The following is a 27,517-nucleotide window of genomic DNA, read 5'->3' as shown; positions in this document are numbered from 1 at the left end:
ATTTTTGTTGCAGCTGCGTACAGAGAAAACTTAAAATCCTGTTCCGAGAATTTAATTAACTGTTCAGAAGTGGAGTTTACGTGCTTGTAAAACTGTCATCGGAGGCCAAACTTGCAAGGTAAGTCAAACTTCACAGCGCAATACCATCAGAACCAGCTCTCAAAAGATGAACTGTTTTCTCTTCGTAATATCACTGGTAGAATGAGAAATGTTAACAAGGTTTTTTATGCATAAAGACAATGTTTATTTAAGTTAGGCTCTTTCCCCAGATTGAATGATATCTGTAATAATGAATATTATAGTTAACGACAGTAGTCCACATACGTTGTGAAGGAAAATAATTTAGGGATGAGCTTAATACGCAACGCTTCATTTTGCTATTCTGAGAGAAAGGCTGAGCCTATTTTTATTGGTTTTCGGATGAGTTCATTGTCATCTACATACATAATATATCTGAAGGAAATATATTATAATGATACATAATACACAAGTACATAATTATAGTAGCTTAATAAGTAGTGCACAAATGTAGCAAATGTTGTTACAATCAGATTAGATCTACATCTACATCCATTCTCCGCAAGCCACCTGACGGTGTGTGGCGGAGGATACATTAAGTACCTGTATCTGTTCTTCCTTCTATTCCAGTCTTGTATTGTTCGTGGAAAGACAGATTGTCGGTATGCCTCTGTGTGGGCTCTAATCTCTCTGATTTTATCCCCATGGTCTCTTCGCGAGATATACGTAGGAGGGAGCAAAATACTGCTTGACTCCTCGGTGAAGGTATGCTCTCGAAACTTCAACAAAAGCCCGTACCGAGCTACTGAGCGTCTCTCCTGCAGAGTCTTCCACTTCAGTTTATCTATCATCTCCGTAACACTTTAGCGATTACTAAATGATCCTGTAACGAAGCGCGCTGCTCTCCGTTGGATCTTCTCTGTCTCTTCTATCAACTCTATCTGGTACGGATGCCACACTGGTGAGCAATATTCAAGCAGTGGGCGAACAAATGTACTGTAATCTACTTCCTTGTTTTCGGATTGCATTTCCTTAGTATTCTTCCAATGAATCTCAGTCTGGCATTCGCTTTACCGACGATCAACTTTATATGATCACTCCATTTTAAATCACTCCTAATACCTACTCCCAGATAATTCACAGAATTAACTGCTTCCAGTTGCTGACCTGCTATATTGTAGCTAAATGATAAAGGATCTTTCTTTCTATGTATCACTGCTGTACGTTTCATAAATGTCTGATATGAAGTGCATATCGTAATTAATAGCGAAGGCTGACATAGGTGAAAGTAAAGGATAATAGTTGCTCGTTTTCGAGATAATTACGAGTCTATGGTTACAACCCGCCACTGCTAACCACAAATGTATAAGGGTGTGCTGGAAAGTAATGCCTCCGAATGTTTTGTGTGAAATCTCGTAAAGATTTTGAAAGAAGACAGACGTGATTAAGATTCAACATCTTCATTTTCATGTCTAAATATCTATTTTCCAAAATAGTCATCATGGCGACGAACACATTCATCCCAACGAGAGACCAGTTTGTTGATACTGTCAGTGTAGAATGTTTGATTTTGTTGAAGGAGCCACAACCTCACCTCTGCTTGCACCGCCCCATCGCTATGTAAATGATGTCCTCGAAGGTGTTCTTTACGTTTTGGAAACAAATAAAAATCGGATGGGCCAAGTCGGGATTGTAACGAGAATGACTGATGACACTGGACCGAAGGCGCCGGATTGTTGCAGGTGTCGCAAGGTTAGTGGGCGAGGTGAGCATGCTCCATGTGTGGACGAACTCTCCGAATTCGAAACTCGATTACAGCACTTTGTTGCTCGCGCACCGACTTTGTTAGGTTACAAACCGCCATCTTATACGCTACAATTCTGAGACCTCTAGCGGCAAATGGTTGGAAATACGTAGACGTGAAAAATAAAGGTGTAGAATGTTAATAACGTTTGTTTCATTTAAAAAGCCTTAACAGTGTACACATAAAAAATTCGGACACATTATTTTTCAGCAGTTTCTCCTATTGGAAATACACTACTGGCCATTAAAATTGCTACACCACGAAGATGATGTGCTACAGACGCGCAATTTAACCGACAGGAAGGAGATGCTGTGATATACAAATGATTAGCTTTTCAGAGCATTCGCACTAGATTGGCGCCGGTGGCGACACCTACAATATGCTGACATGAGGATAGTTTCCAACCCATTTCTCATACACAAACAGCAATTGACCGGCGTTGCCTGGTGAAACGTTGTTGTGATGCCTCGTGTAAGAAGGAGAAATGCGTACCATCACGTTTATGACTGTGATAAAGGTCGGATTGTAGCCTATCGTGATTGCGGTTTATCGTATCGCGACCTTGCTGCTCGCGTTGGTAGAGATCCAATGACCGTTAGCAGAATATGGAATCGGTGGGTTCAGGAGGGTAATACGGAACGCCCTGCTGGATCCCAACGGCCTCGTATCACTAGCAGTCGAGACGACAGGCATCTTATCCGCATGGGTGTAATGGATCGTGCAGCCACGTCTCGATCCCTGAGTCAACAGATGGGGACGTTTGCAAGACAACAACCACCTGCACGAACAGTTAGACGATGTTTGCAGCTGCATGGACTATCAGCTCGGAGACCATGGCTGTGGTACCCTTGACGCTGCATCACAGACAGCAGCGTCCGCGATGGTGCACTCAACGACGAACCTGGATGCACGAATCGCAAAACGTCATTTTTTCGCATGAATCCAGGTTCTGTTTACAGCATCATGATGGTCGCATCCGTGTTTGGCGACATCGTGGTGAACGCACACTGGAAGCGTGTATTCGTCATCGTCATACTGGCGTACCAGCCAGCGTGATGGTATGGGGTGCCATTGGTTACACGTCTCGGTCACCTCTTGTTCGCATTGACGGCACTTTGAACAGTGGACGTTACATTTTAGATGTGTTACGACCCGTGCCTCTACCCTTCATTCAATCCCTGCGAAAACCTACATTTCAGCAGGATAATGCACCACTGCATGTTGCAGGTCCTGTGCGGGCCTTTCGGGATACAGGTTGGTAGGTTGGTTGGTTTGGGGAAGGAGACCAGACAGCGTGGTCATCGGTCTCATCGGATTAGGGAAGGATTGGGAAGGTAGTCGGCCGTGCCCTTTCAGAGGAACCATCCCGGCATTTGCCGGGATACAGGAAACGTTCGACTGCTGCCCTGGCCAGCACATTCTCCAGATCTCTCACCAATTGAAAACGTCTGGTCAATAGTGGCCGAGCAACTGGCTCGTCACAATATGCCAGTCACTACTCTTGATGAACTGTGGCATCGTGTTGAAGCTGCATGGGAAGCTGTACCTGTACACGCCATCCAAGCTCTGTTTGACTCAATGCCTAGGCGTATCAAGGCCGTTATTACGGCCAGAGGTGGTTTTTCTGGGTACTGATTTCTCAGGATCTATGCACCCAAATTGCGTGAAAATGTAATCACATGTCAGTTCTAGTATAATATATTTGTCAAGTGAATACCCGTTTATCATCTGCATTTCTTCTTGGTGTAGCAATTTTAATGGCTAGTAGTGTATAAACTTCTCTATTACGTCCTCATATAATTGGCTCAAATTTTATCCATGGTGTCCGCAGCTCGTGGTGTTGCGGTAGCGTTCTCGCTTCCCGCACATGGGGCCCGGGTTCGATTCCCAGTGGGGTAAGGGATTTTTCCCTGCCTCGAGATGACTGGGTGGTGTTGTGTCGTCTTCATCATCATCATACATTCTCATTACGGCCGGAGGAAGGCAATGGCAAACCAACTCCACTGGGACCTTGCTTGGTATAGCGGTGCTGGTCTCCGGCATCGTCCCCTTCCCTCCACTGAGGATGGGACCTCATCATCATCATTACCCATGGTCCGTTGTTGGAGAATGTGATTCATGGATTATGAGACAGTAGAACTTTTTGTTAGTGATGTAAGGCAACAGCTAGGGCGCCAGTGTGGTACAACGTGGATAGCGCCTACACCTTGGTCTCTAAGACCGCCTAATCTCACTCGTCTGGAGTTTTAATACGGTTGAATGATTTCGTAACTAAGTACAGGAACGAGCACAATATTGCAGCCAAATCTGAGACTGAAACGTGAAACACCTCCTTCAACAGGTACGACCCAACAATAAATTGCAACGTCTAATGTATTGTATTTATTGTTAAGACAGACCGTGGTTGAAATCTGCGTCCAATTACATGGGGATTTAATCGAAAAGTTTACATTTGTAGTAACCAGGGCAATATTTGATACTAAGCCCGTAATCATACATCTGGAATTATCTTGCAATCGGCTTGTTTGAGGACTCACGATTGCTGGAACGCTTTTTTCTTCTATTAGCACGTATTTCCACACGTGTAAGTATTCGTTATTACTTAAGAGAGACCCTATGAAGTTGCTTTTGCTTCAAGTAAGCAAATTACTCGATATTACATACACACCATTACCGGAAATGTATCGTTTGGATATAAAATAAACTTGAATATCGGATCACTTTCAAATATGCCGCTTCATGGCACACACAGAACTGTAATTAAGACATCATCTAACATTCTCGTCCGGCTACAACAATGACAGAGAAATTGGTCGCTTGCAACTAGGCGGGCTGGCCGTGGTGTTCCATGGACGCGCCGGACTCTCGCTCTTCAAGAAGACACTCTTCACCACGTAGAAGCGAACCGGACTGGAATACTCGAAACATTACCCATGCTACTGGCACACAGTTCAGCGCACATTTTCTCCCCTGAGGGCGTACCGTAAGGCGGAAGGTTTGAAACCGACCCGATCTTCGAACTTATTTTACAATCAAACGGTATATTTCCAGGCATGGGTTCCTAGTCAAAACTTCATCTACTGTCTCCCCCTATAACTTCTAGAACAGAGCTTCTCGAACTTTTTTGGAGACAGAACGCTTTTGAACTACTAAATATTATATTGGGCCCCATAAACTTGGTTTATGTTCATTCTTTAATTGCAATAATTTAACGAAAATCGTACAAAAATAGATTCATTATTTACTACTGACTTCTACAGCTATATATAAAACAACACGCAATATATACAATGACACTGTACTGATTCCACTGTAAATTGAAAAACTGTTTCTGTTTAATGGGAGATATGAAGCTGGCTTTTTTGTTACCAACTGTTTAATGTTAGGCCTCCTCAGAATTTTCGTATATCAATCGAAATTTTCGATTTCATATAAATTTTGGCCAGAATTTTCGTACTCAAACTATATATTCATCAGAAGATATTTTTGCCTATATTTGATGGCCAAAACAGTATTTTTCTGGTAATATACTTTACTTTTCAAATCGATTCATTCCGCAACACCGATCTTGAACTATGAAAATTAGTAATCACAGTTGTCAACAACGCATGTTGTACTATTACGGATAAAATGGAAGGTTTATAATGCAGAGCAGTTATTCTACACTGCTGAACAAAAGTTTGCAGTACTATCATAAAATGTAGTCTCCGAAACTAGAAGTCTCACTGACGTAGGTATTTCATGCATTATCCAATTAGAGCCCATATACTGGACGCTGTTTTGTTGCCGTTTCCCTGTCACGTGAACATACCGCTGCCGCAGTGGCACACTGCGAGTAGCCCAGTACCAACAGCTTCATTCAGTTTGTATTCAGCACTGCAGTTAACATGCCAGGTAGAGGCATACAACACTGTGATGGAGTCAGGATTGTGGCTTTATTTTCAGCAGGTCATACTCAGCAAGATGCTGCTGGTTGGTTAGATGTCACGCAAAGTGTCTCTAAGGTATGGAGAAAGTACAGATAGATGGGAAACGCGAACGATAGACATTGCAATGGTCATCCTCGTATGACAACGGTCGGCTCACAGGCGCCCAACACCAACTGCCAGAAATACTGGGACTGACAGATCCCGGGCAACAGAGATTCGTATCTCAGACCAAACAGTGCGTAGAAGATTGCATCAGGATGGTCTTCATTCCAGAAGACCAATGAAAAGTTTTGCACTGAACCAATGGGGCCGACGCAATCGAAGGACCTGGGCTCTTGACATCAACGTTGGACCTTTGCAGAATGGAGTAATGTCATTTTTTCTGAAGAGACTAATACTGGTTTGTGACCAGACACTAGACATCTTAGGGTTTGGAGATGCGCTAGACGGCACCAGAAACGCCGATACGTTTAGAAATTCCATTGATTTGCAGGTGGAAGTGTAATTTTCTGGGCAGCAATAATGAGGGAACGGCGGCCCCTCTAATCCACACCTACGGCAATTTGATTGGTCTTTGATACCTCCAAGAGGGCCTACAAATGATTGTTAACATCCTACAGAATGACTTCAGTGACAATTTCATCCTAGTCAATGATAATGCAAGACCACACTGTCCGTGTCTCGGTGTCTTCAAAAATGCAACGCCAACTGAATGCATTAGCCAGCACAGTCCCCAGATATGAATGAAATTGAGCATGCATGGGACCTGGTGAAGGTGGCCATTGCACAGCGTCCAAATCCACCTAAATATCTTCAGGACCTCACTGAAGTTGCCTGTGAGGAGTGGGACCTCTTGCACCAAGATAAACTTGATGATCTCATCCAGAGCACGCCTTGCAGAGTGGAGGAACTCATCTGTGTGTAGGGAGGACATACTCAGCACTAAATACTGATAATCATCATCATGAGATAAAGATTTTCACTGTTTTTGTTTATCAAGATGTACACTTAAGAAAGAGCCCACTCTGAGTTTTGTAATGATTTTTCTGTAACCAACCAAATCGTTCGTCTTTTCACAAGGAATTACGTTTATTTTATTAATAAGACATTGTACAAACCTCAGTAGGTGCACTATAAGAAATCAGTGTAGCAAACTGTATGTTATTCCAGACTTTTGTTGACTTGTGTATTTGAAGTATATTGATGGTATTATGATGAAGTTTTGTCAGATTTTTTTGAGATGTTGATGGGGTTTATGTTGAAATGAAAATGACAAAATGGTATTGTGAAGTATGATACCAAGACAATGTTTATTCTGTGATATATGTAAGGATTATGATGTTGTTGTTGATGATGATGATGATGAAGATGTTACGGAAATTAAATGCTAACAAGGAAACCTCCCCATCGCACCCCCCTCAGATTTAGTTATAAGTTGGCACAGTGGATAGGCCTTGAAAAACTGAATACAGATCAATCGAGAAAACAGGAAGAAGTTGTGTGGAACTATGAAAAAAATAAGCAAAATATACAAACTGAGTAGTCCATATGCAAGATGGGCAACATCAAGGAGCGCGTGCGCTAAGGAGCACCGTGGTCCCGTGGTTAGCGTGAGCAGCTGCGGAACGAGAGGTCCTTGGTTCAAGTCTTCCCTCGAGTGAAAAGTTTAATTTTTTATTTTCAGACAATTATTATCTGTTCGTCCGTCCGTCCGATGCGAGGTAACTGCGCCGTAGTATGGGGACGCTACACCGAAACAAACATCGAAACATATTCCTGTCATGTGACGCACATGCCATCACCAGTGTCGTATAGAATATATCAGACGTGTTTTCCTGTGGATGAATCGGTTGACCTATGACTTTGCGATCAAATGTTTTTGGTTCCCATTGGAGAGGCACGTCCTTTCGTCTACTAATCGCACGGTTTCGCGGTGCGGTCGCAAAAACACACACACTAAACTTATTACAGTGAACAGAGACGTCAATGAACGAACGGACAGATCATAACTTTGCGAAAATAAAGAACGTAAACTTTTCATTCGAGGGAAGACTTGAACCAAGGACCTCTCGTTCCGCAGGTGCTCACGCTAACCACGGAACCACGGAGCTCCTGAGCACACACGCTCCTTGATGTTGCCTATCTTGCACATGGACTACTCAGTTTGTATATTTTGCTTATTTTTTTCATAGTTCCACACAACTTCTTCCTGTATTCTCTATTGATCTGTGTTCAGTTTTTCAAGGCCTATCCACTGTGCCAACTTATAACTAATTCTGAGTGGGTTGCGATGGGGAGGTTCCCTTGTAAGAATTGACTGGTGCTCTGTTTTGTAATGCATTGCATTTTATTTAAGACTGTATTCTGTAGAAGATTCTGAGAAATAACTGCAGGAAAGCTAGATAAAATGATGATGATGAGCAGTGGTCTGTGATTATATTATTTATGTTTATGAAGCTTTAGCTGGGTCTAGTTTGTTGATATTTGAACCTTGATTAACAACTGTATGATCACATAGGAAATGCCTTATAAGGTACTGAGTATACTGTTGATAACTATAAAGTACTAACACTTTATGAAAATTTTCAAATCTGTCTGACACTGTAAAGGCCCGTAATTAGAAACTGCACATAATTAGAAAGTTGTGGACTGTTCGGTGTAAAATAAAATGGGGATAATTTTTTGTTAAAATGAGTGTGAAGGGTAAATATATGCCATATATGGCCTGTTTTGCTAAAATGTGACCAGTTAAGACAGTTACCTAAAAAGAATAACCTTTGTTATTCTTGAGAATTATTTCATAACTTTATTCTACAAGGGTATAATAACTTTTATGAAATGTATTCACATGAATTTATATTAATTATCTACAACAGAGATACTACAGCAAAACTTGAAAATCATTTGAAATTAAAGAAATTATGTTCATAGTGCATTAATGTTTACTACTGATGCCCACGTTATGTTGAACTCTGGACTGCTATTTTGCAGATTTTTACTTCTTTAGTCATAGAGAACAGCTTTTAATGCTTAGGAAGGGATGCAAATCCTAGCTGAGTGAATGTAACTTTTTGTTTATCTAATAAATCTTATTTTTTACTGTCTTATCTGCAAATCGCAAGAAAATCATTTAAATCAGTTAAATAAATGCGCATTCAATTGAAATTGTTGTTTACTTGTTATATGAAACTCCGTTTGTGCCATTTGTCAGTGCACATGTGAGTGAAAGAAAAGGAATTACTTAAATTTCTTTAATAGTCAATTTGCTAGACATACATGCTAAAAAAACTTTTTAGTCGGAAGCTTCCAGAACCTTCAACTTTCGGTAAAATTTTCTGTGAATTAGCTAATTTTGATTGTGATGCATAAAGCAACAAAATATTGTACACTTCTCTGACCAATATTGTGTGAGAGGGATATTGTAATTAATCTTGCCCCCTCAGAATTTTCCTGCACCAATTGAAATGTTCGATTCCACACAAATTTTGGCCAGACTTGAGTTAATTTACATACTTAAATTATATAGTCCACATCTGCAGATATTTTTGCATATATGTAATCGCCAAAACACATTTTTAGTAACAGATTTTTATTTTTCATATCGATTCATTTCGGAAAATCGATCTTGAAACACAAAACTTATTAATCACAATTGTCATCTTAAATGATAGAAGAATTACTTTACGGTAAAGATAGTATTATTATGCCTCAGTTTTCATATAAACAAAATTTCTGTTGTCCTTTATAATTTTACTCTTGATTTTATAGTCGTCTGCATACAACTGCAGGAAGCTCCTATTTTTTATATTGTAAAAATTTTCAACCTTTGTTATGGATCTTTAGGTGAAAAATTCTTTACATAAATAATCATTTGTAGAAAGCATTATGTTTGTTTCAATTAAGACAGTCGTGTTAATACTAATTTGGATTACATCCGGTTCTAGAAGGATCTGGAAGCTATGTACATAGTATGTAAAGTAATTTTGGCGCCATGCGCGTCAGAGTTGCTTTAGATTAGAGTCAGATAGCATCAGAGTTGCTTCTACATTAAACGAGGATGATTTTAGTAGCCATTGAGATTTATGTACGTCTATCCTTCTGATTGGAGGTTTGAGGGACTTCGGCCGTTCCCTTATGCAATAAAATGCCAACAGCCGTCCTTACGACGTTATTTATTATATGTCTACCAGTTTCGGTGCTTCAGTACACCCTTCAGGCCTTAACTGACACTGAGGGGGTTCACTTCAATCGTACACACGATTCCTCAGTGGCCAACATCTATGAACTGGTTTCCGCAGACCACCTGTAACAAGGGTGTTGTGTTTCCATTTGAGTTGATCGTTGGAGACACAACGTCGTTGTTACAGTTAGTCTGTGAAAACCAGTTCATAGATGTTGGCCACTGAGGAATCTTGTATGCCATTGGAGTTAACCCCCTCAGGGTCAGTTAAGGCCTGAAGATGGTATACTGAAGCACCGAAACTGTTAGCCATACAATAAATAACATCTTAAGTACGGCTGTAGGTGTTCCATTTTATTACATGTAACTTAAATTGGTCCACGTGACTGACTGAGAAATTGAGTTCTTTGTCTTGTGTAGAAATATTGCACAATGTATTTACTTAACAATTGTTATTGTAGAAAATGTGTCGAGAATGAAAAATTAAATTGATATGGCGATAAAAGTTAAAAAGCGACTTGTCATTGAAACATCTTGGACCCATAATTTTGGAAAGCTTGTACATGACCAAAGAAGGCTCCCTAGACAATATATTGTACCAATATATTGTAACAACCTTACTAAATTACAAGAACATTAACAGAGCTGGAAGTAGTCAGTTGAACGTAGTACATTTAACTTCTGTATATCCATGAACATTTAGTAGAAGGGTGGAACTTTATACAATGCAGCAGATATTTCGTTACGATATTATTCGCAAGGCTCCAAGTCGCAATATGATCCTCCAATGACATACAGCTTTCAGAACAACAGGAAGGACTCTCAAGAAGAAGCTGCAAGGTCCTGATAAAGAAGTGAGGATACCTGAGCAGCTGAGACGATGAAACAGAGGATACAGTCTCCAGATTCAGATCCGGATCGAATCCTTTGACAGGACACCCTAATGGGCACGCAAAGTATACGCTAATAGCTGCCCTGACTCAATATTAACTGAGTGTTGCTATTAATTTATGCAGCCCTGCAAACAGGAAGACTGTAATCCTGTGAGGCGAATGTATTCCTTACCTGCGAAGACGCCGTGCGCGAGGCAGAGGACTGCAAGCAGCCGAAGTAACTGCCGCATCTGGAACAAGGAGGCACACCTCGTCATTCTCAAGTCTTGCATGTTTACTCACACAGCCGAAGCTGACAGATTGATGCTGTATACAAACAATCAAGGCCGATCCCCTGCCGGACACACAGCTTCAATCTGCTAGTTACTCATTCGTACATCACTAGTGTTGTCTTCGGAGATGTGGAATGAGTGTAAATATGCGGCGTAACACAAAAGTCACTTCACACCTAACAAACTAGGAAAGAAAATGTATGCATGTGCATGAGTTTAACAGATAATACACAAAAAACCGGGGAAACATCGCAACCATGACAGTGACAAAAGAAATGCCAGACTGGACTGAGGTAGTAAATGTAATTAAAGTCTTAAATTAGACAGCCAAAGAACAGAGTCAAACGCTCAAATTGCGACTTTAAGTGAAAAATTAGATGCACAAAGTAAAGAATTCACAGCTCTAAATACCTCTATAAGAAAGGAACTAAATACAACTCTAAATGCTCAGTCCTAAATTAGATTCAGTGAACACTCAATTAAATAATAAATTGGATGTTCAGAATGAGTCTTTGGGATTGTTAAGTGCTAGAACAGATGAACAAAGTAAAGAATAAAGTCAGTTAAGTGAAGGCATGGGAAATTCGAAGACTGAATTTGACGTTTTAACTACTAAAGTAGAGAATTTTAAAATAGATTTGAGAGAGGAGTTATCTAGCTTGTTAAGTAATCATGTAACTAACTGTTCACTGACTTGAGTCAACACAGAGTAACCAACTTCAGGACTTAGTTAAAAGTTAGAATGTGGTACTGAAAATAAATATAATAATGTAGAATCTGAATTTAGTGAAAAATTAAACTCCAGCAGTGTATTAATGCAGAAGGGTAAAATTTTGAGGATGGGTGGAAGTGAAACATTTGTAAGCACTTACTTCCTACTTTACTACCAAGAGAAGTACCTCAGCTGCAATGGCTAAAACAGACCTCATTAAAAAAAAAAAAAAAAAAAACCGAGATGTATGTCTCGACGTTTCCGTCTGCACCAACACTTTTCGATAGAAAAATTTTAATGCAGGTTTTTGTGTTGGGTCAAGTCACCTTCAGAACAACTGGTGAGTCATTTCAAAAGCCGCATTTATGACAAGCTGGGGATGCATATGTCTTCCTAGGAGAGCAGACAGTAACTGCTGTAGTGGCAGCTGCAAGGGGTGTGTAAGTACGTTAACGGAAGGACGCACTGGTCATAATGGTGCAGTCGCTGCAGATGCCAAACAGGTAACTACATGAATCTATTAATATTAAAAGCAGTTCACCGTTAAGAAATCAGGATCCAGGGAATGTCTCAGTATTAATAAAAAGAAGCCACAGTGCTACGGATATCAATAATAAATACAATTTTGTGGTAAAAAGTGGGGATTGCATTGTAACCCGATCATCCACGAAAGTTTGCAAAGATATACGAAGAGCAATTAAAACGCATAATGGAACTGATCTTGAAGTGAGTCGACTTGGGGCCTCCATAGACAGCAGATGCAATGGAGGCGAGGGATGGCTTACTTCGGAGTCGGATGCAATGTAATTGAAATATTCAGCTTTAGACGGTTCATTCTATAATCTGTGTGCAAGTAAAATCAGGCGAAAAATCTCGCATGTCGTTCTAGCAGTGCGACGATGATGATTCTGTGTACTTTATGGCTTATCTACATCTACATCCATACTCCGCAAGCCACCTGACGGTGTGTGTTGTAGAGGGTACCTTGAGTACCTCTATCGATTCTCCCTTCTATTCCAGTCTCGTATTGTTCGTGGAAAGAAAGATTGTCGGTATGCCTCTGTGTGCGCTCGAATCTCTCTGATTTTATCCTCATGGTCTCTTCGCGAGATATACGTAGGAGGGAGGAATATACTGCTTGACTCCTCGGTAGCCGGCCGAAGTGGCCGAGCGGTTGTAGGCGCTACAGTCTGGAACCGCGCGACCGCTACGGTCGCAGTTTCGAATCCTGCCTCGGACATGGATGTGTGTGATGTCCTTAGGTTAGTTAGGTTTAAGTAGTTCTAAGTTCTAGGGGACTGATGACCTCAGAAGTTAAGTCCCATAGTGCTCACAGCCATTTGAACCATTTTTTTTTTTTTTTGACTCCTCGGTGAAGGTATGTTCTCGAAACGTCAACAAAATCCCGTACCGAGCTACTGAGCGTCTCTCTTGCAGAGTCTTCCACTGGAGTTTATCTATCATCTCCGTAACGCTTTCGCGATTGCTAAATGATCCTGTAACGAAGCGCGCTGCTCACCGTTGGATCTTCTCTATCTCTTCTATCAACCCTATCTGGTACGGATCCCATACCGGTGAGCAGTATTCAAACAGGGGGCGAAGAAGTGTACTGTAACCTACTTCCTTTGTTTTCGGACTGCAATTCCTTAGGATTCTTCCAATGAATCTCAGTCTGGCATCTACTTTACCGACGATTAATTTTATATGGTCATTCCATTTTAAATCACTCCTAATGCCTACTCCCAGATAATTTATGGAACTAACTGCTTCCAATTGCTGACCTGGTAAATTGTAGCTAAATGATAAAGAATCTTTCTTTCTATGTATTCGCAGCACATTATCGCTGATACTGAACTGTCATCACCAAACGGTGCGATGCAGAGTAAAAGTGTTATCTGTAAAAAGGGTCATATAGTCCGTACAGTAGCATATCCGCTTATCAAGCAGAGTCATTCATGAATGACATTAAAGAACAACAGACGCCGCATCGTGAGTGACAAGAACAGTGCATCGTCGTAGCGTGTGCAGTAGTGTACCTGTATTCCGTTCAATAAGTCAGTAGGTGTCACTGCCGCACAGTGGCTTAAGGAATAATAAAAGCAGCATGTAACCTTGCTAGGTATCAGGAAATTCCGATATGACGGCAGCTATTAGGATACAACAAAAAGCATCCATTACAAGGACTGACGTTGTAGTTCTGTTCTACCACCCACCAACGTAATTTACACTACTGGCCATTAAAATTGCCACACCACGAAGATGACGAGCTACAGACGCTAAATTTAACCGACAGGAAGAAGATGCTGGGATATGCAAATGATTAGCTTTTCAGAGCTCCCCAGACTGTTTCTGAACACATAGAAATACACATTTAATGTAAGAAGGGGAAATATTTCCAAAAATCCGAAAAGTTTTTGACCGAATATTCCCAATTTTTACAAGATATTCTAATGAACGTATTTTCTTGATATATATCGATATATAAAAATATATACACAAATGTATATGGGCAAAAGTTGTTATCAAAAAGTTTTTGACCGAATTTCTTCAAATTTTTACACGTTACTGTAATGAACGTTGGGACGGTCATATGCTGTGTACTTTTTAATACAAATAATACATAGTCACATATGCAATATGCATATAAAGAGGAAAGGTTGCTAGCAAAAATCTCATAAAGTTCTTGACTAATTTACTTCAAATATTTACACAACATTCTAATAAACAATGAGATGGACAAAGGCTATAATTTTGTAAGCAACAATGTGCAGGTTGTCTGTTAAAACCGACTGCAAGAAAGGAAATGCTGTTCTCCTCTATGCTGAGAAAATGTACGGTTCTGTTTTCTTTCTCGCAGTGGTTGACTTAACGATAGCAGGCATTTAAACCATTAAACAAACTGTTTCTCTGATACAAATTTCATAAAAACGAAAATTGTATACACAACAATATGCTGTTTTGTTTTCTTCTTCGCAATCGGCTTTCACAGAAAACAGAAATTTGTAGTTGTCGCTTATCGGCCTACAATTAGAATACTATAACGGAATCTGAATTTGCAATAACAGTAAAGAAGCCTCAAAATTTTCAGATCTGAAGATGATTGAGTTTATGAACCGAAACTCGTTATATAATTATTGTCATCTAATTGTCTAAGTTTTTATATAATTGTGAAGAAAATTTTTGAATATAAAGCGTAAGAGCCAGCCGGAGTGGCCGAGCGGTTAAAGGCGCTACAATCTGGAACCGCACGACCGCTACGGTCGCAGGTTCGAATCCTGCCTCGGGCATGGATGTGTGTGATGTCCTTAGGTTAGTTAGGTTTAAGTAGTTCCAAGTTCTAGGGGACTTATGACCACAGCAGTTGAGTCACATAGTGCTCAGAGCCATTTGAACCATTTTATAAAACGTAAGAGTCGGTGTGTCGCGTGTTGTTTAAGTCAGTTGTTTCGTGGATGAATTACATTCCCTTATCATTTTCGCAATGAATGTCAATCAGGCATCTGTTTTTCTTGTGGTCATTCCACATTAGTTCGCTTCACACGATTACATAGGTTACTGGGTAACGGCCCTTTAAGGTACCCCTGAATTACGTTTACCTTTGTCGATTTCGTACCGTTACGAACGACGTTTTGAGTTCTGTCTTGAAGCTCTGAATCCAATTACAAATCTGGTTAGATGCTTTGCGAGTTCCAAACGGGAGTTCGGAACTGTATAGAACGGAGCACAGTATCAGCGGACAAGGACAGATAACATACACGTCACGAGTATAGTATTTTTCCTCGCACGTGACTTCTGCTACTACTTCAAAAGCGAATGCAGGAAGTTGAGTCCAGACGATGCGGCCCACGATAAGCGAGTGGGCAGTAAGGAATGCGGTTGTAGTCGAGAATAACAACACAACTGCTCCGTAAGACGTCCAGCAGAACGATACGGCAAAAACATGTGAAATAATTCATCATTAATATTTTGCTTCTGATGTAGGTAAATGTTTTCTGCTAAGTACATTAGATGTCACAGTCGATCTGTTCGTGAAAAATAACGCCTCGCAATATAATTTGCGCGAGGGTGTGAGATTCGAGCCCTTATCGAGAGCAGCCGCCTTAATCAGTTAGGTCATCCGATCACGGCCTTGGAACCAAACCATTCTTTCATAGTAACTGATGTCTGTTTTTCACAATAAAAATGCTGGGGCTCTCTGCTCGAGTATAGCACCATCAGAAGGCAGGTATGATGAAGGGCCACAGGTGCAAAGGACTTGGAAGATCCGTGAAATGCAACAGACAGCGTCTTGAAAAGAGATTATGTGGTGTCACCGCCAGACACCACACTTGCTAGGTGGTAGCCTTTAAATCGTCCGCGGTCCGTTAGTATTCGTCGGACCCGCGTGTCGCCACTATCAGTGATTGCAGACCGAGCGCCGCCACACGGCAGGTCTAGAGAGTCTTCCTAGCACTCGCCCCAGTTGTACAGCCGACTTTGCTAGCGATGGTTCACTGACAAAATACGCTCTCATTTGCCGAGACGATAGTTAGCATAGCCTTCAGCTACGTCATTTGCTACGAACTAGCAAGGCGCCATTACCTGTTACTATTGATGCTGTAAAATATGTACCGTCAAGAGCGATGTTCACCATTTACGGATTAAAGTTAAGTATTCCAACAGCTACGTCCTTTTTTTGCTAAAGTCTAACTTCCTTGTCCTGTTCCAGACCTCACGCCAGCCTGCGTGAGCTAAAACGCGTGCCTTTCGGCTTCCTCTCATAGTGGGTTGGCTCTCTTGCCAATCCACAACAGATTATATCACGAACATGAACAAAAGAAAAACAAGTGAAATGGAAGGCAGTCGAATTACATCAGGCAACGCAGTGGGAATTAAGATTACGAAATGAGACACTGAAAGTAGTAGGCGAGTTTTGCTATTCGGCTGCAAAATAAGTAATGACGGCGAAAGCAATTTTTTGAAAATATTTGTCTGTAGTATAGCCCCATGTGGGAAGTCAAACGTGCACGAAAACAGTACAGACAAGATAAGAGTACAGGGATGCTCAACATCCCCAGCACTATCTTTTCCCTCGGGTGGACAGAACAACAGGCGGCAATCCTCAGCATCAGCTGCTGTCACCCTATCTCGTCGTCGTCATATCGTGAGACTATGCAGTGGGAAGTTGTATGTTGACTGACTCTTCCTGGAACGTATTGTCTCTGGATTTCAACAATAAACGTCTACGTGATGCACAACGCCCCTCTCGTAAGATCTGCCAACTTTGTTGAGGAGCTAACTAAATGATCTTGTGACGAAACGCGCCGCATTACGTTGCATCTTGTCCTGAAAAGGGAATCTGACTGACGAGCAGTACTCAAGAACACTTTGAACGTGTGTTTTGTAAGGCACTTCTATAGTAGATTAATTACACTACTGGCCATTAAAATTGCTACACCAAGAAGAAATGCAGATGATAAATGGATATTCATTGAACAGATATATCATACTAGAACTGACATGTCATTACATTTTCACGCAATTTGGGTGCATAGGTCCTGAGAAATCAGTACCCAGAACAACCACCTCAGGCCGTAATAACGGCCTTGATACGCCTGGGCATTGAGTCAAACAGAGCTTGGATGGCGTGTACAGGTACAGCTGCCCATGCAGCTTCAACACGATACCACAGTTCATCAAGAGTAGTGACTGGCGTATTGTGACGAGCCAGTTGCTCAGTCACCATTGACCAGACGTTTTCAATTGGAGAGAGATCTGGAGAATGTGCTGGCCAGGTCAACAGTCGAACATTTTCTGTATCCAGAAAGGCCCGTACAGGATCTGCAACATGCGGTCGTGCATTATCTCGCTGAAATGTAGGGTTTAGTAGGGATCGAATGAAGGGTAGAGCCACGGGGCGCAACACATCTGAAATGTAACGTCCACTGCTCAAAGTGCCGTCAATGCGAACAAGAGGTGACAGAGACGTGTAACAAATGGCACCCCAAGCCATCACGACGGGTGATACGCCAGTATGACGATGACGAATACACGCTTCCAATGTGCGTTCACCGCGATGTCGCCAAACACGGATGCGACCATCAGGATGCTGTAAACAGAACCTGGATTCATCCGAAAAAATGACGTTTAGCCATTTTTGCCTCCAGGTTCGTCGTTGAGTACACCATCGCAGGCGCTCCTGTCTGTGATGCAGCATCAAGGGTAACCGCAGCCATGGCCTCCGAGCTGATACTCCATGCTGCTGCAAACGTCGAACTGTTCGTGCAGATGGTTATTGTCTTGCAATCGTCCCCATCTGTTGACTCAGGAATCGAGACGTGGCTGCACGATCCGTTACAGCCATGCGGATAAGATGCCTGTCATCTCGACTGCTAGTGATACGAGGCCGTTGGGATCCAGCACGGCGTTCCGTATTACCCTCCTGAACCCACCGAGTCTATATTCTGCTAACAGTCATTGGATCTCGACTAACGTGGGCAGCAATGTCGCGATACGATAAACCGCAATCGCGATGGGCTACATGCGACCTTTATCAAAGTCGGAAACGTAATGGTACGCATTTCTCCTCCTTACACGAGGCATCACAACAACGCTTCACCAAGCAACGCCGGCCAACTGCTGTTTGTGTATGAGAAATCGGTTGGAAACTTTCCTCATGTCAGCACGTTGTAGGTGTCGCCATCGGCGCCGACCTTGTGTGTATGCCCTGAAAAGCTAATCATTTGCATATCACAGCATCTTCTTCCTGTCGGTTAAATTTCGCGTCTGTAGCACGTCATCTTCGTCGTGTGTCATTTTTAATGACCAGTAGTGTATATTTCATTGAGATTTTCCAGTGCATTTCTTCCTGGCAGCTGCTTTTCCTTCAATTTGTTTTATGTTATCATTTCACCCTGGACGGTCATTCCTTGCTTATTTCACAATACTTACTGTTTCCAGTGATTTGCCACCACGTGTGCAGTACGTTACATTTATATACGTTCTGGAGCAACTGCCAGTTCTTGTACCAATCAAGGACTATTTTCGTGTCTTCCTGCACGTCTGCCGTTGCAACCTTCCTATAAAAGCATGTGACGGGCCTCATGTTGCTTCGGTCGTCATGCACTACAGACAAAGAAAACAGAAATAAACGAACAATATCCAGAACGATTTTCTATCACCAAGAGTAGGTCACCCTGAGTAACTTCGGTTTGAATGTCACCGTACAGAGACTACATTCCGTTAAATGCATAAAAAATATGAAATGACAAAGAACTCCTTAAATGACATGTATCCACGTACATTGTATTTCACTGGCTGCTGTATTTGCAAACGCTTTATTACAGCAGCTACCCCTGTCCGTGCATTTCTGGAATATGGGATCCTTAATGGATAGGTTTCACGGAAGACATCGAAAAATTTCAAAGAAGGGCAGTTCGTTTTGTATTATCTCGAAATAAAGGAGAAAGAATCACGGGTATGGTAAGCGGGTTGTGGAGACTTTTGTGGCGGCGTTCGTAGCGACAAACAATTCGCTGTAGAAACGGCTTACGAAGTCACCGCCACACTTTTAATGGCGGGCCGACCGGTCCGCTGGAACAGTGAACAGAAAGATGAAAACCCAAACACTCTGATTAAATAAAAGTCGGTACTTATCTTTATTAACGAAGATACAGAAACACAGTGGTGAACTCCGTGTCTACAGAAATCTGTCTAGTTCGAGTCGGAGCGGCTAGGTCAGCGTCGGCTGACGACAAACATCAACTCTGCTGCGATGAACACACAACTGACTAGCAAGTACACAAGTCGGTGGCGAGTATACAACTGAACGGCGAATACAGAACTGTCCTAGCGCTCGCGACTCCAGCGCTTAAGAACCCAGAAGCCAGCGGTGGCGCGCGCAGACTTGCGGCGATTTCCTGTCTCGCTGGCGCTGCTTATGCGGACGGCGTCCGGACTTTGATGCTGCCAACCTTTTGGCAGCGGGCTCGGGTGGCATTGCTGGCTAGGATATAACAGAGACAATCATTGAAACAAAGGCGTTATTCATTGCGGCACTATCTTTTCACAAAATTTTAATCACTATATTTCTCCTCCGAATCCGAAAATACCTTGTTGACTCCCATTACATAAGGAGAAATGATAACCGTAATAAAATAAGAAAAATCAGTACCCTCACAGAAAAATTCGGTTTTTCATTTTTACACATGCTGTTTGATAGTGGGACGGCAGAGAAATTGTATGAATGGGTTCCAAGAACCCTCTGTCAAACACGTAAGTGTGAATTACAAAGTAATCGAGTAGCTGTACAAATATTCAAGGGGAGAAAGACGGTATCTCAGTAAATTAATATAAGTGTTTTGGACTAAGACGAGTCACGCCGGTAAACGTGTATGAGCTGGCGCAAGCTGGGTGCAGAGAGTGCCCTTGAACTGATTGCCTACATTGGCTGCAAACACTGTCCGTAGTGTGACACAACCGGCTGACATGCAACAGGGAACTTTATTTTGGCCACGGTGACGACATATCCGTCGTAAAAATAGCCTGATTGTTAACACTGGCACAGTTCCTCATTTCTGAAGTCAACGAGAAATGTTTTCTTAAAACTGATCTCGATTACAATTTTCCGTCTTTAATACTAACACGAATTCTTTACAGACGAATGGAAAAACTGGTAGAAGCCGACCTCGGTGAAGATCAGTTGGGATTCGGTAGAAATGTTGGAACATGTGAAGCAATACTGACCCTACGACTTATCTTAGAAGATAGATTAAGGAAAGGCAAACCTACCTTTCTAGCATTTGTAGACTTAGAGAAAGATTTTGACAATGTTGACTGGAATATTCTCTTTCAAATTCTGAAGGTGACAGGGGTAAAATACAGGGAGCGAAAGACTATTTACAATTTGTACAGAAACCAGAAGGCACTCATAAGAGTCGAGGGACATGAAAGGGAAGCAGTGGTTGGGAAGGGAGTGAGACAGGGTTGCAGCCTCTCCCCGATGTTATTCAATCTGTATATTGAGCAAGCAGTAAAGGAAACGAAAGAAAAATCCGGGGTAGGAATTAAAATCCATGGTGAAGAAATTAAAACTTTGAGGTTCGCCGATGACATTGTTATTCTGTCAGAGACAGCAAACGACTTGGAGGAGCAGCTGAACGGAATGGACAGTGTCTTGAAAGGAGGATATAAGATGAACATCAACAAAAGCAAAACGAGGATAATGGAATGTAGTCGAATTAAGTCGGGTGATGCTGAGGGAATTAGATTAGGAAATGAGACACTTAAAGTAGCAGGAAAGTTTGGGTATTTGGGGAGCAATATAACTGATGATGGTCGAAGTAGAGAGGATATAAAATGTAGACTGGCAATGGCAAGGTAAGCGTTTCTGAAAAAGAGAAATTTGTTAACAACGAGTATAGATTTAAGTTTCAGGACGTCGTTTCTGAAAGTATCGAGTGTAGCCATGTATGGAAGTTAAAGATGGACGATAAATAGTTTGGACAAGAAGAGAATAGAAGCTTTCGAAATGAGGTGCTACAGAAGAATGCTGAAGATTAGATGGGTAGATGACATAACTAATGAGGAGGTATTGAATAGAATTGGGGAGAAGAGAAATTAGTGGCACAACGTGACTAGAAGAAGGGATCGGTTGGTAGGACATGTTCTGAGGCAGCAAGGGATCACCAATTTAGTACTGGAGAGCAGCGTGGAGGGTAAAAATCGTATAGGGAGACCAAGAAATGAATACACTAAGCAGATCCAGAAGGATGTAGGTTGCAGTAAGTACTGGGAGATGAAGAAGCTTGCACAGGATAGAGTAGCATGGAGAGCTGCATCAAACCAGTCTCAGGACTGAAGACCACAACAACAACAACAGCAGCTAAATGCCATTAATTCCTTGGTGTCGGGTTACGGTTTGTTTGTATTTGTTAATTCCTGCGTGGTAGGCTGTACAGACACTATTTCCAGTACGTCTCGCACAAAGTAATTCTAAAACAGATATGAGAGTACTATCGTTTTTATCATTCCACTTTTAAAGACTTATTTTGTTTCAGTTCTTTTACCACCCAGTACTCTATTTGATGCTCATCGTTAAACTAATAGCCATGTTTACCACGGCTCTCTCACAAAAATAAAAAGCACCAGTTTTATCCATCTCAGTTTTTATTTATCCGTTTTTCTCTTCTACACTTTTGAATTCAGACTTCTCCTATGTGGGACGCCGTCAACCTAAAACATCACTTAACCACACGATTTAAGTCTACTGTTTCGCACCACTTCATCTGTTACCAGATTTTTTAATATCCTCCTGTCATTTGTTTCACAGATTAGTATTAACGTTCTTTTTCCTTACATTTCCATTATACTTAGTTGTGGCATTACGTCACCAGTAGTACTTGCATTCCACTACGTAGATTTGTTAACAATTTTTGTTGATGCTAAGTAGCGACGAATTAAGAATGTCAGCTTTCACTCTGATAAGTGTGGGCTTTTCAATAAACGTCTCCATGCTTTATTATAATTATTAGGTACTTCGACGGAAATTTCCAGAAATCTCGTATGCTGATGTAATTTGAAACCGAACATTTTGGGGCTGGCAGGGCCGGATAGAATAAGGCAGAATAGAAATCGTAAATGAGACACGCAGCCGGTGGGTCGTTGGGAACATTATGCGTTCCCATGGCCCCTACTCATTAAGCGCTAATTATTCATCAGCATTCTGTTTCCACATATAGATTCCGAAATCCACTGTGGCGGCGTGTACATCGTACGAATAGTATCGATTTTCATTCTTAATTCATTCGCGCATTGAACGACGGAGAAATAACTTTTATATGTGACCTCATCTCTCTCATGATATGCGGAATGGTGGCAATATCTCCCTCGAATATTCTTTCTCTACATTTACCTAACAAAAATTTGAGGAGCTCTTGGTCGTCTTTATTCCAAAGAATCTTATTTAAGTTCTAAGAGCATTTTTGTTGCAATGCCACATGGGCTACACCGTGCTGTTGTGATCCTCGTTCGATGTCTAACAACACTCTAGAACTGGTCACAGCAGCATCTTGTTTGTAATTTCTTTTACAGATTCACTGCACTTTCCCACAAGCCGTTCAGCAAATGCACGTCTTCCGCTCGCCTTCCATAATACCTGTTTTGCGTGTTCATCTCGTTTCATATCATGTTCCCACCAAATACTTTTACGATATTCACTACTAGTCTTGTCATGGCATACTGCCAGATTCATCCTCTTTACTATAGACATTATCTTGCGCTTATCCGTACTTACAGAGATCTGTTATACTAGCCGGCCGGTGTGGCCCTGCGGTTCTAAGCGCTTCAGTCTGGAACCGCGCAAACGCTACGGTCACAGGTTCGAATCCGGCCTCGGGCATGGATGTGTGAGATGTCCTTAGGTAAATTAGGTTTAAGTAGTTCTAAGTTCTAGGGGACTGATGACCTTAGAAGTTAAGTCCCATAGTGCTCAGAGCCATTTGAACCATTCTGTTACACTACTGGCCATTAAAATTGCTACACAAAGAAAAAATGCAGTTCATAAACGGGTATTCATTGGACAAATATATTATACTAGAACTGACATGTGATTACATCTTCACGCAATTTGGGTGCATAGATCCTGAGAAATCAGTACCCAGAACAACCACCTCTAGGTGTAATAACGGCCTTGATACGCCTGAGCATTGAGTCAAACAGTGCTTGGATGGCGTGTACAGGTACAGCGGTACAGCTTCCCATGCAGCTTCAACACGATACCACAGTTCATCGAGAGTAGTGACTGGTGTATTGTGACGAGCCAGTTGCTCGGCCACCATTGACCAGACGTCTTCAATTGGTGAGAGAACTGGAGAATGTGATGGCCAGAGTAGCAGTATAACATTTTCTGTATCCAGAAAGACCCGTACAGGACCTGCAACATGCGGTCGTGCATTATCTCGCTGAAACGTAGGGTTTCACAGGAATCGAATGAGGGGTAGAGCCACGGGTCGTAACACATCTGAAATGTAACGTCCACTGTTCAAAGTGCCGTCAATGCGAACAAGAGGTGATCGAGACGTGTAACCAATGGCACCCCATACCATCACGCCGGGTGATACGCCAGTATGTGCGTTCACCGCGATGTCGCGAAACACGGATGCGACCATCACGATTCTGTAGACAGAACATGGATTCATCCGAAAAAATGACGTTTTAACATTCGTGCACCCAGGTTAGTCGTTGAGTACACCATCGCAGGCGCACCTGTCTGTGATGCAGCGTCAAGGGTAACGTCAGCCATGGTCTCCCAGCTGATAGTCCATGCTGCTGCAAACGTCGTCGAACTGTTCGTGCAGATGGTTGTTGTCTTGCAAACGTCCCCATCTGTTGACTTAGGGATCGAGACGTGGCTGCACGATCAGTTACAGCCATGCGGATAAGATGCATGTCATCTAGACTGCTAGTGATGCGAGGCTGTTGGGATCCAGCACGGCGTTCCGTATTACCCTCCTGAACCCACCGATTCCATATTCTGCTAACAGTCATCGGATCTCGACCAACGCGAGCAGCAATGTCGCGATACGATAAACCACAATCGCGATAGGCTACAATCCGACCTTTATCAAAGTGGGAAACGTGATGGTACGAATTTCTCCTCCTTACACGAGGCATCAAAACAATGTTTCACCAGGCAACGCCGGTCAACTGCTGTTTGTGCATGAGAAATCTGTTTGAAACTTTCCTCATGTCAGCACTTTGTAGGTGTCGCCACCGGCGCCAACCTTGTGTGAATGCTCTGAAAAGCTAATCGTTTGCATATCACAGCATCATCTTCTTGTCAGTTAAATTTCGCGTCTGTAGCACGTCATCTTCGCGGTGTAGCAATTTTAATGGCCTGTAGTGTTTTTATATCGAGCTGAAATTTTATTTCGTCTCCAAAAGTGTTTTAAAAATCTTTACATGATTGACTTGCTCAATAAACAGCAACAGACTCGCTGACCTCAGTCCCACTTATCACACTCATCTCCACAAATTTGTACTACAATATAATTGTTATACTGTACTTTGTTTCTCCTCACAGACTTACACAATTCGTATATTTTTTTAATATCGTGTGTTGTCGTTGTCATACTATCCATCTTGTAAATTGTAATTCATCGTGTTTGGTGCATTACGAGCGACGCTTGATTTTTCACATATCTCACCTAATATTGTGTCCAGATGTGTTAGTCACAGTATTTTTGTTTGTAATGTACTATCCATCTTGTAAATTGTAATTCATCGTGTTTGGTGCATTACGAGCGACGCTTGATTTTTCACATATCTCACCTAATATTGTGTCCAGATGTGTTAGTCACAGTATTTTTGTTTGTAATGTTTGGTTTCCCCCACATTATTGTCTTTCGCGGATGTTATCAGTTGTTTCCTAACGATTGCTCAACTGGTTCGAAATTAACAAATACTAGTACCGGGTGACCAAAAAGTCAGTATAAATTTGAAGACTGAATAAATCAAGGAATAATGTAGATAGAGAGGTACAAATTGACACACATGCTTGGAATGGCATGGGGTTTTATTAGAACCAAAAGAATACAAAAGTTCATCTGATCAGAATAGCAATTATTAGCATAACAAAGTAAGACAAAGCAAAGATGATGTTCTTTACAGAAAATGCTCAATATGTCCACCATCATTCCTCAACAATAGCTGTAGTCGAGGAATAACGTTGTGAACAGCACTGTAAAGCATGTCCCGAGTTATGGTGAGGCATTGGCGTCGGATGTTGTCTTTCAGCATCCCTAGAGATGTCAGTCGATCACGATACACTTGCGACTTCAGGTAACCCCAAAGCCAATAATCGCACGGACTGATGCCTGGGGACCTGGGAGGCCAAGCATGACGAAAGTGGCGGCTGAGCACACGATCATCACCAAACGACGCGCGCAAGAGATCTTTCACGCGACTAGCAATATGGGGTGGAGCGCCATCCTGCATAAACATCGTACGTTCCAGCAGGTGTTTATCAGCCAGGCTGGGGATGATGCGATTCTGTAACATATCGGCGCACCTCTCACCCGTCACGGTAGCAGTTACAAAACCAGAATCATGCATTTCCTCGAAGAAAAAAGCCCCTATAACGGTAGAAGTGGTAAATCCAACCCATACCGTGACTTTCTCGTCGTGCAGTGGAGTTTCCACGACAATTCTAGGATTTTCGGTAGCCCAAATTCTGCAGTTGTGGGCGTTGACAGGCCCTCGGAGCGTGAAATAAGCTTCGTCGGTCCACAACACGTTACTCAACCAATCGTCATCTTCCGCCATCTTTTGAAACACCGCAAATGCCTCCGCTTCACTAAATCGCCAGCTAACAGTTCATGATGCCGATGGATTTTGTACGGATAGCATCGGAGGGTACGCCTAAGTGCCAACCAAACAGTAGTGTATAGAATGCCGGTGCGACGTGCGACTGCACGAGCGCTGACTTCCCCGTGCATAGACGAACCCGCTACAGTCTCCATTTCTTCCTGAACTGTCTCAGCAGCATTACGCCTTGTGCTCGGTCGGGCACTACGGGGTCTATCGTCTAAACAACTCGTGGCTTCGAACTTCGAAATCATTCTCGCCACAGCAGCATTTGTCAACGGACAACGTTCGAATCCCCTTCCAATGGCGATTGGATCGTAATGCTGAACTAGCACATTCCCCATTCTGATAATACAGCTTCACTAAAAGCGCCTTTTCAGGTAACGTCAACATGCTGCGACTGCTGGCGCATCTGATTCTCTCTCTCATTACATCTCCTTTTATACACGATTGTCATGCGCAGTCACTGACGTTTTGCTGTCCAACGCCATCTGTCGGAAATTTTGTGAACTTTGTTTTTTTTTTTGTTCTAATAAAACCCCATGTCATTCCAAGCATGTGTGTCAATTTTTACCTCTCTATCTACATTATTCCGTGGTTTATTAAGTTTTCAAATTTATACTGACTTTTTGATCACCCGGTAGAACAAAAACGTAGTTTGTTTTCAACCTTTTTAAAAAAGATCACTTAATAGTCCAGTTTAACCAATTGATGTTTATATCCATACCTAGGTACAAGCGCCACAAAAGGAACATGTAACGACGTGCGTTAGAAACAACAACCCGCAGCGTTCTGGCGGCGTCGTTCCCACACTTTCTTACAAGTAGGCCAACACGTGGGAGCGCCATCCCCAGCTTCCTTCCTGCCACTTAGCAACTGCAAGGTGGCCGAGAGCTCGACAGAAACGTATTTCTTCACTAGAGCTACTATCGGGGCTCGACTGTTGACAAATCATATTGAACAATAGAAAGAAAGAAGGAATTAGTTTTGATGTCCAATAGACGACTAGCTCATAACAGACGAAGCACAAGCTCGGTTACGGATCTATATGTAGACCTGTACCCTGCAAGCCAGAGTACAGAGAGTGCTTCCATTTGTGCACTTTATTACGCCTTCTTTCGTTCCATTCATACACTGAGCGCGGGATGAGTGATGCCCTAAATTCCTGTGTGCCCGCTGAAATGAGTATAACCTTATCTTGTCGGGACCTATGGCAGCGAGGCGTACAGGATTGTAGCGTATTGCTGGTTCTTGAAATACAGGGCGTTTCAAAACTGATGGTCAATATTCATGGATATAACAGGAACGATCATTCGAAATAAAAGAGTCAAGTGAACATGAACTCTAAAACGCTTACCTTAAGGAC

At 42.1% G+C, this 27,517-nt stretch overlaps 1 protein-coding gene across 2 annotated transcripts in view; it reads right to left on the bottom strand.

Moving 5' to 3' along the window:
• The window catches only part of LOC124721104 (serine-rich adhesin for platelets-like), a 481,067-nt gene that overhangs the window by 284,077 nt on the left and 169,473 nt on the right, over positions 1-27,517 (bottom strand). For both annotated transcript variants that reach the window (XM_047245921.1, XM_047245922.1), the window contains exon 2: positions 10,997-11,054. In XM_047245921.1, the coding sequence (XP_047101877.1) occupies positions 10,997-11,054 (58 nt within the window). The remainder of the gene's footprint in view (positions 1-10,996; positions 11,055-27,517) is intronic.

Source organism: Schistocerca piceifrons, chromosome X, assembly GCF_021461385.2.
Source record: "Schistocerca piceifrons isolate TAMUIC-IGC-003096 chromosome X, iqSchPice1.1, whole genome shotgun sequence".
Lineage (NCBI taxonomy): Eukaryota > Metazoa > Arthropoda > Insecta > Orthoptera > Acrididae > Schistocerca > Schistocerca piceifrons.
The sequence above is the reverse complement of the archived record's forward strand: the minus strand, read 5'-3'. Positions and strand labels throughout refer to the sequence as shown.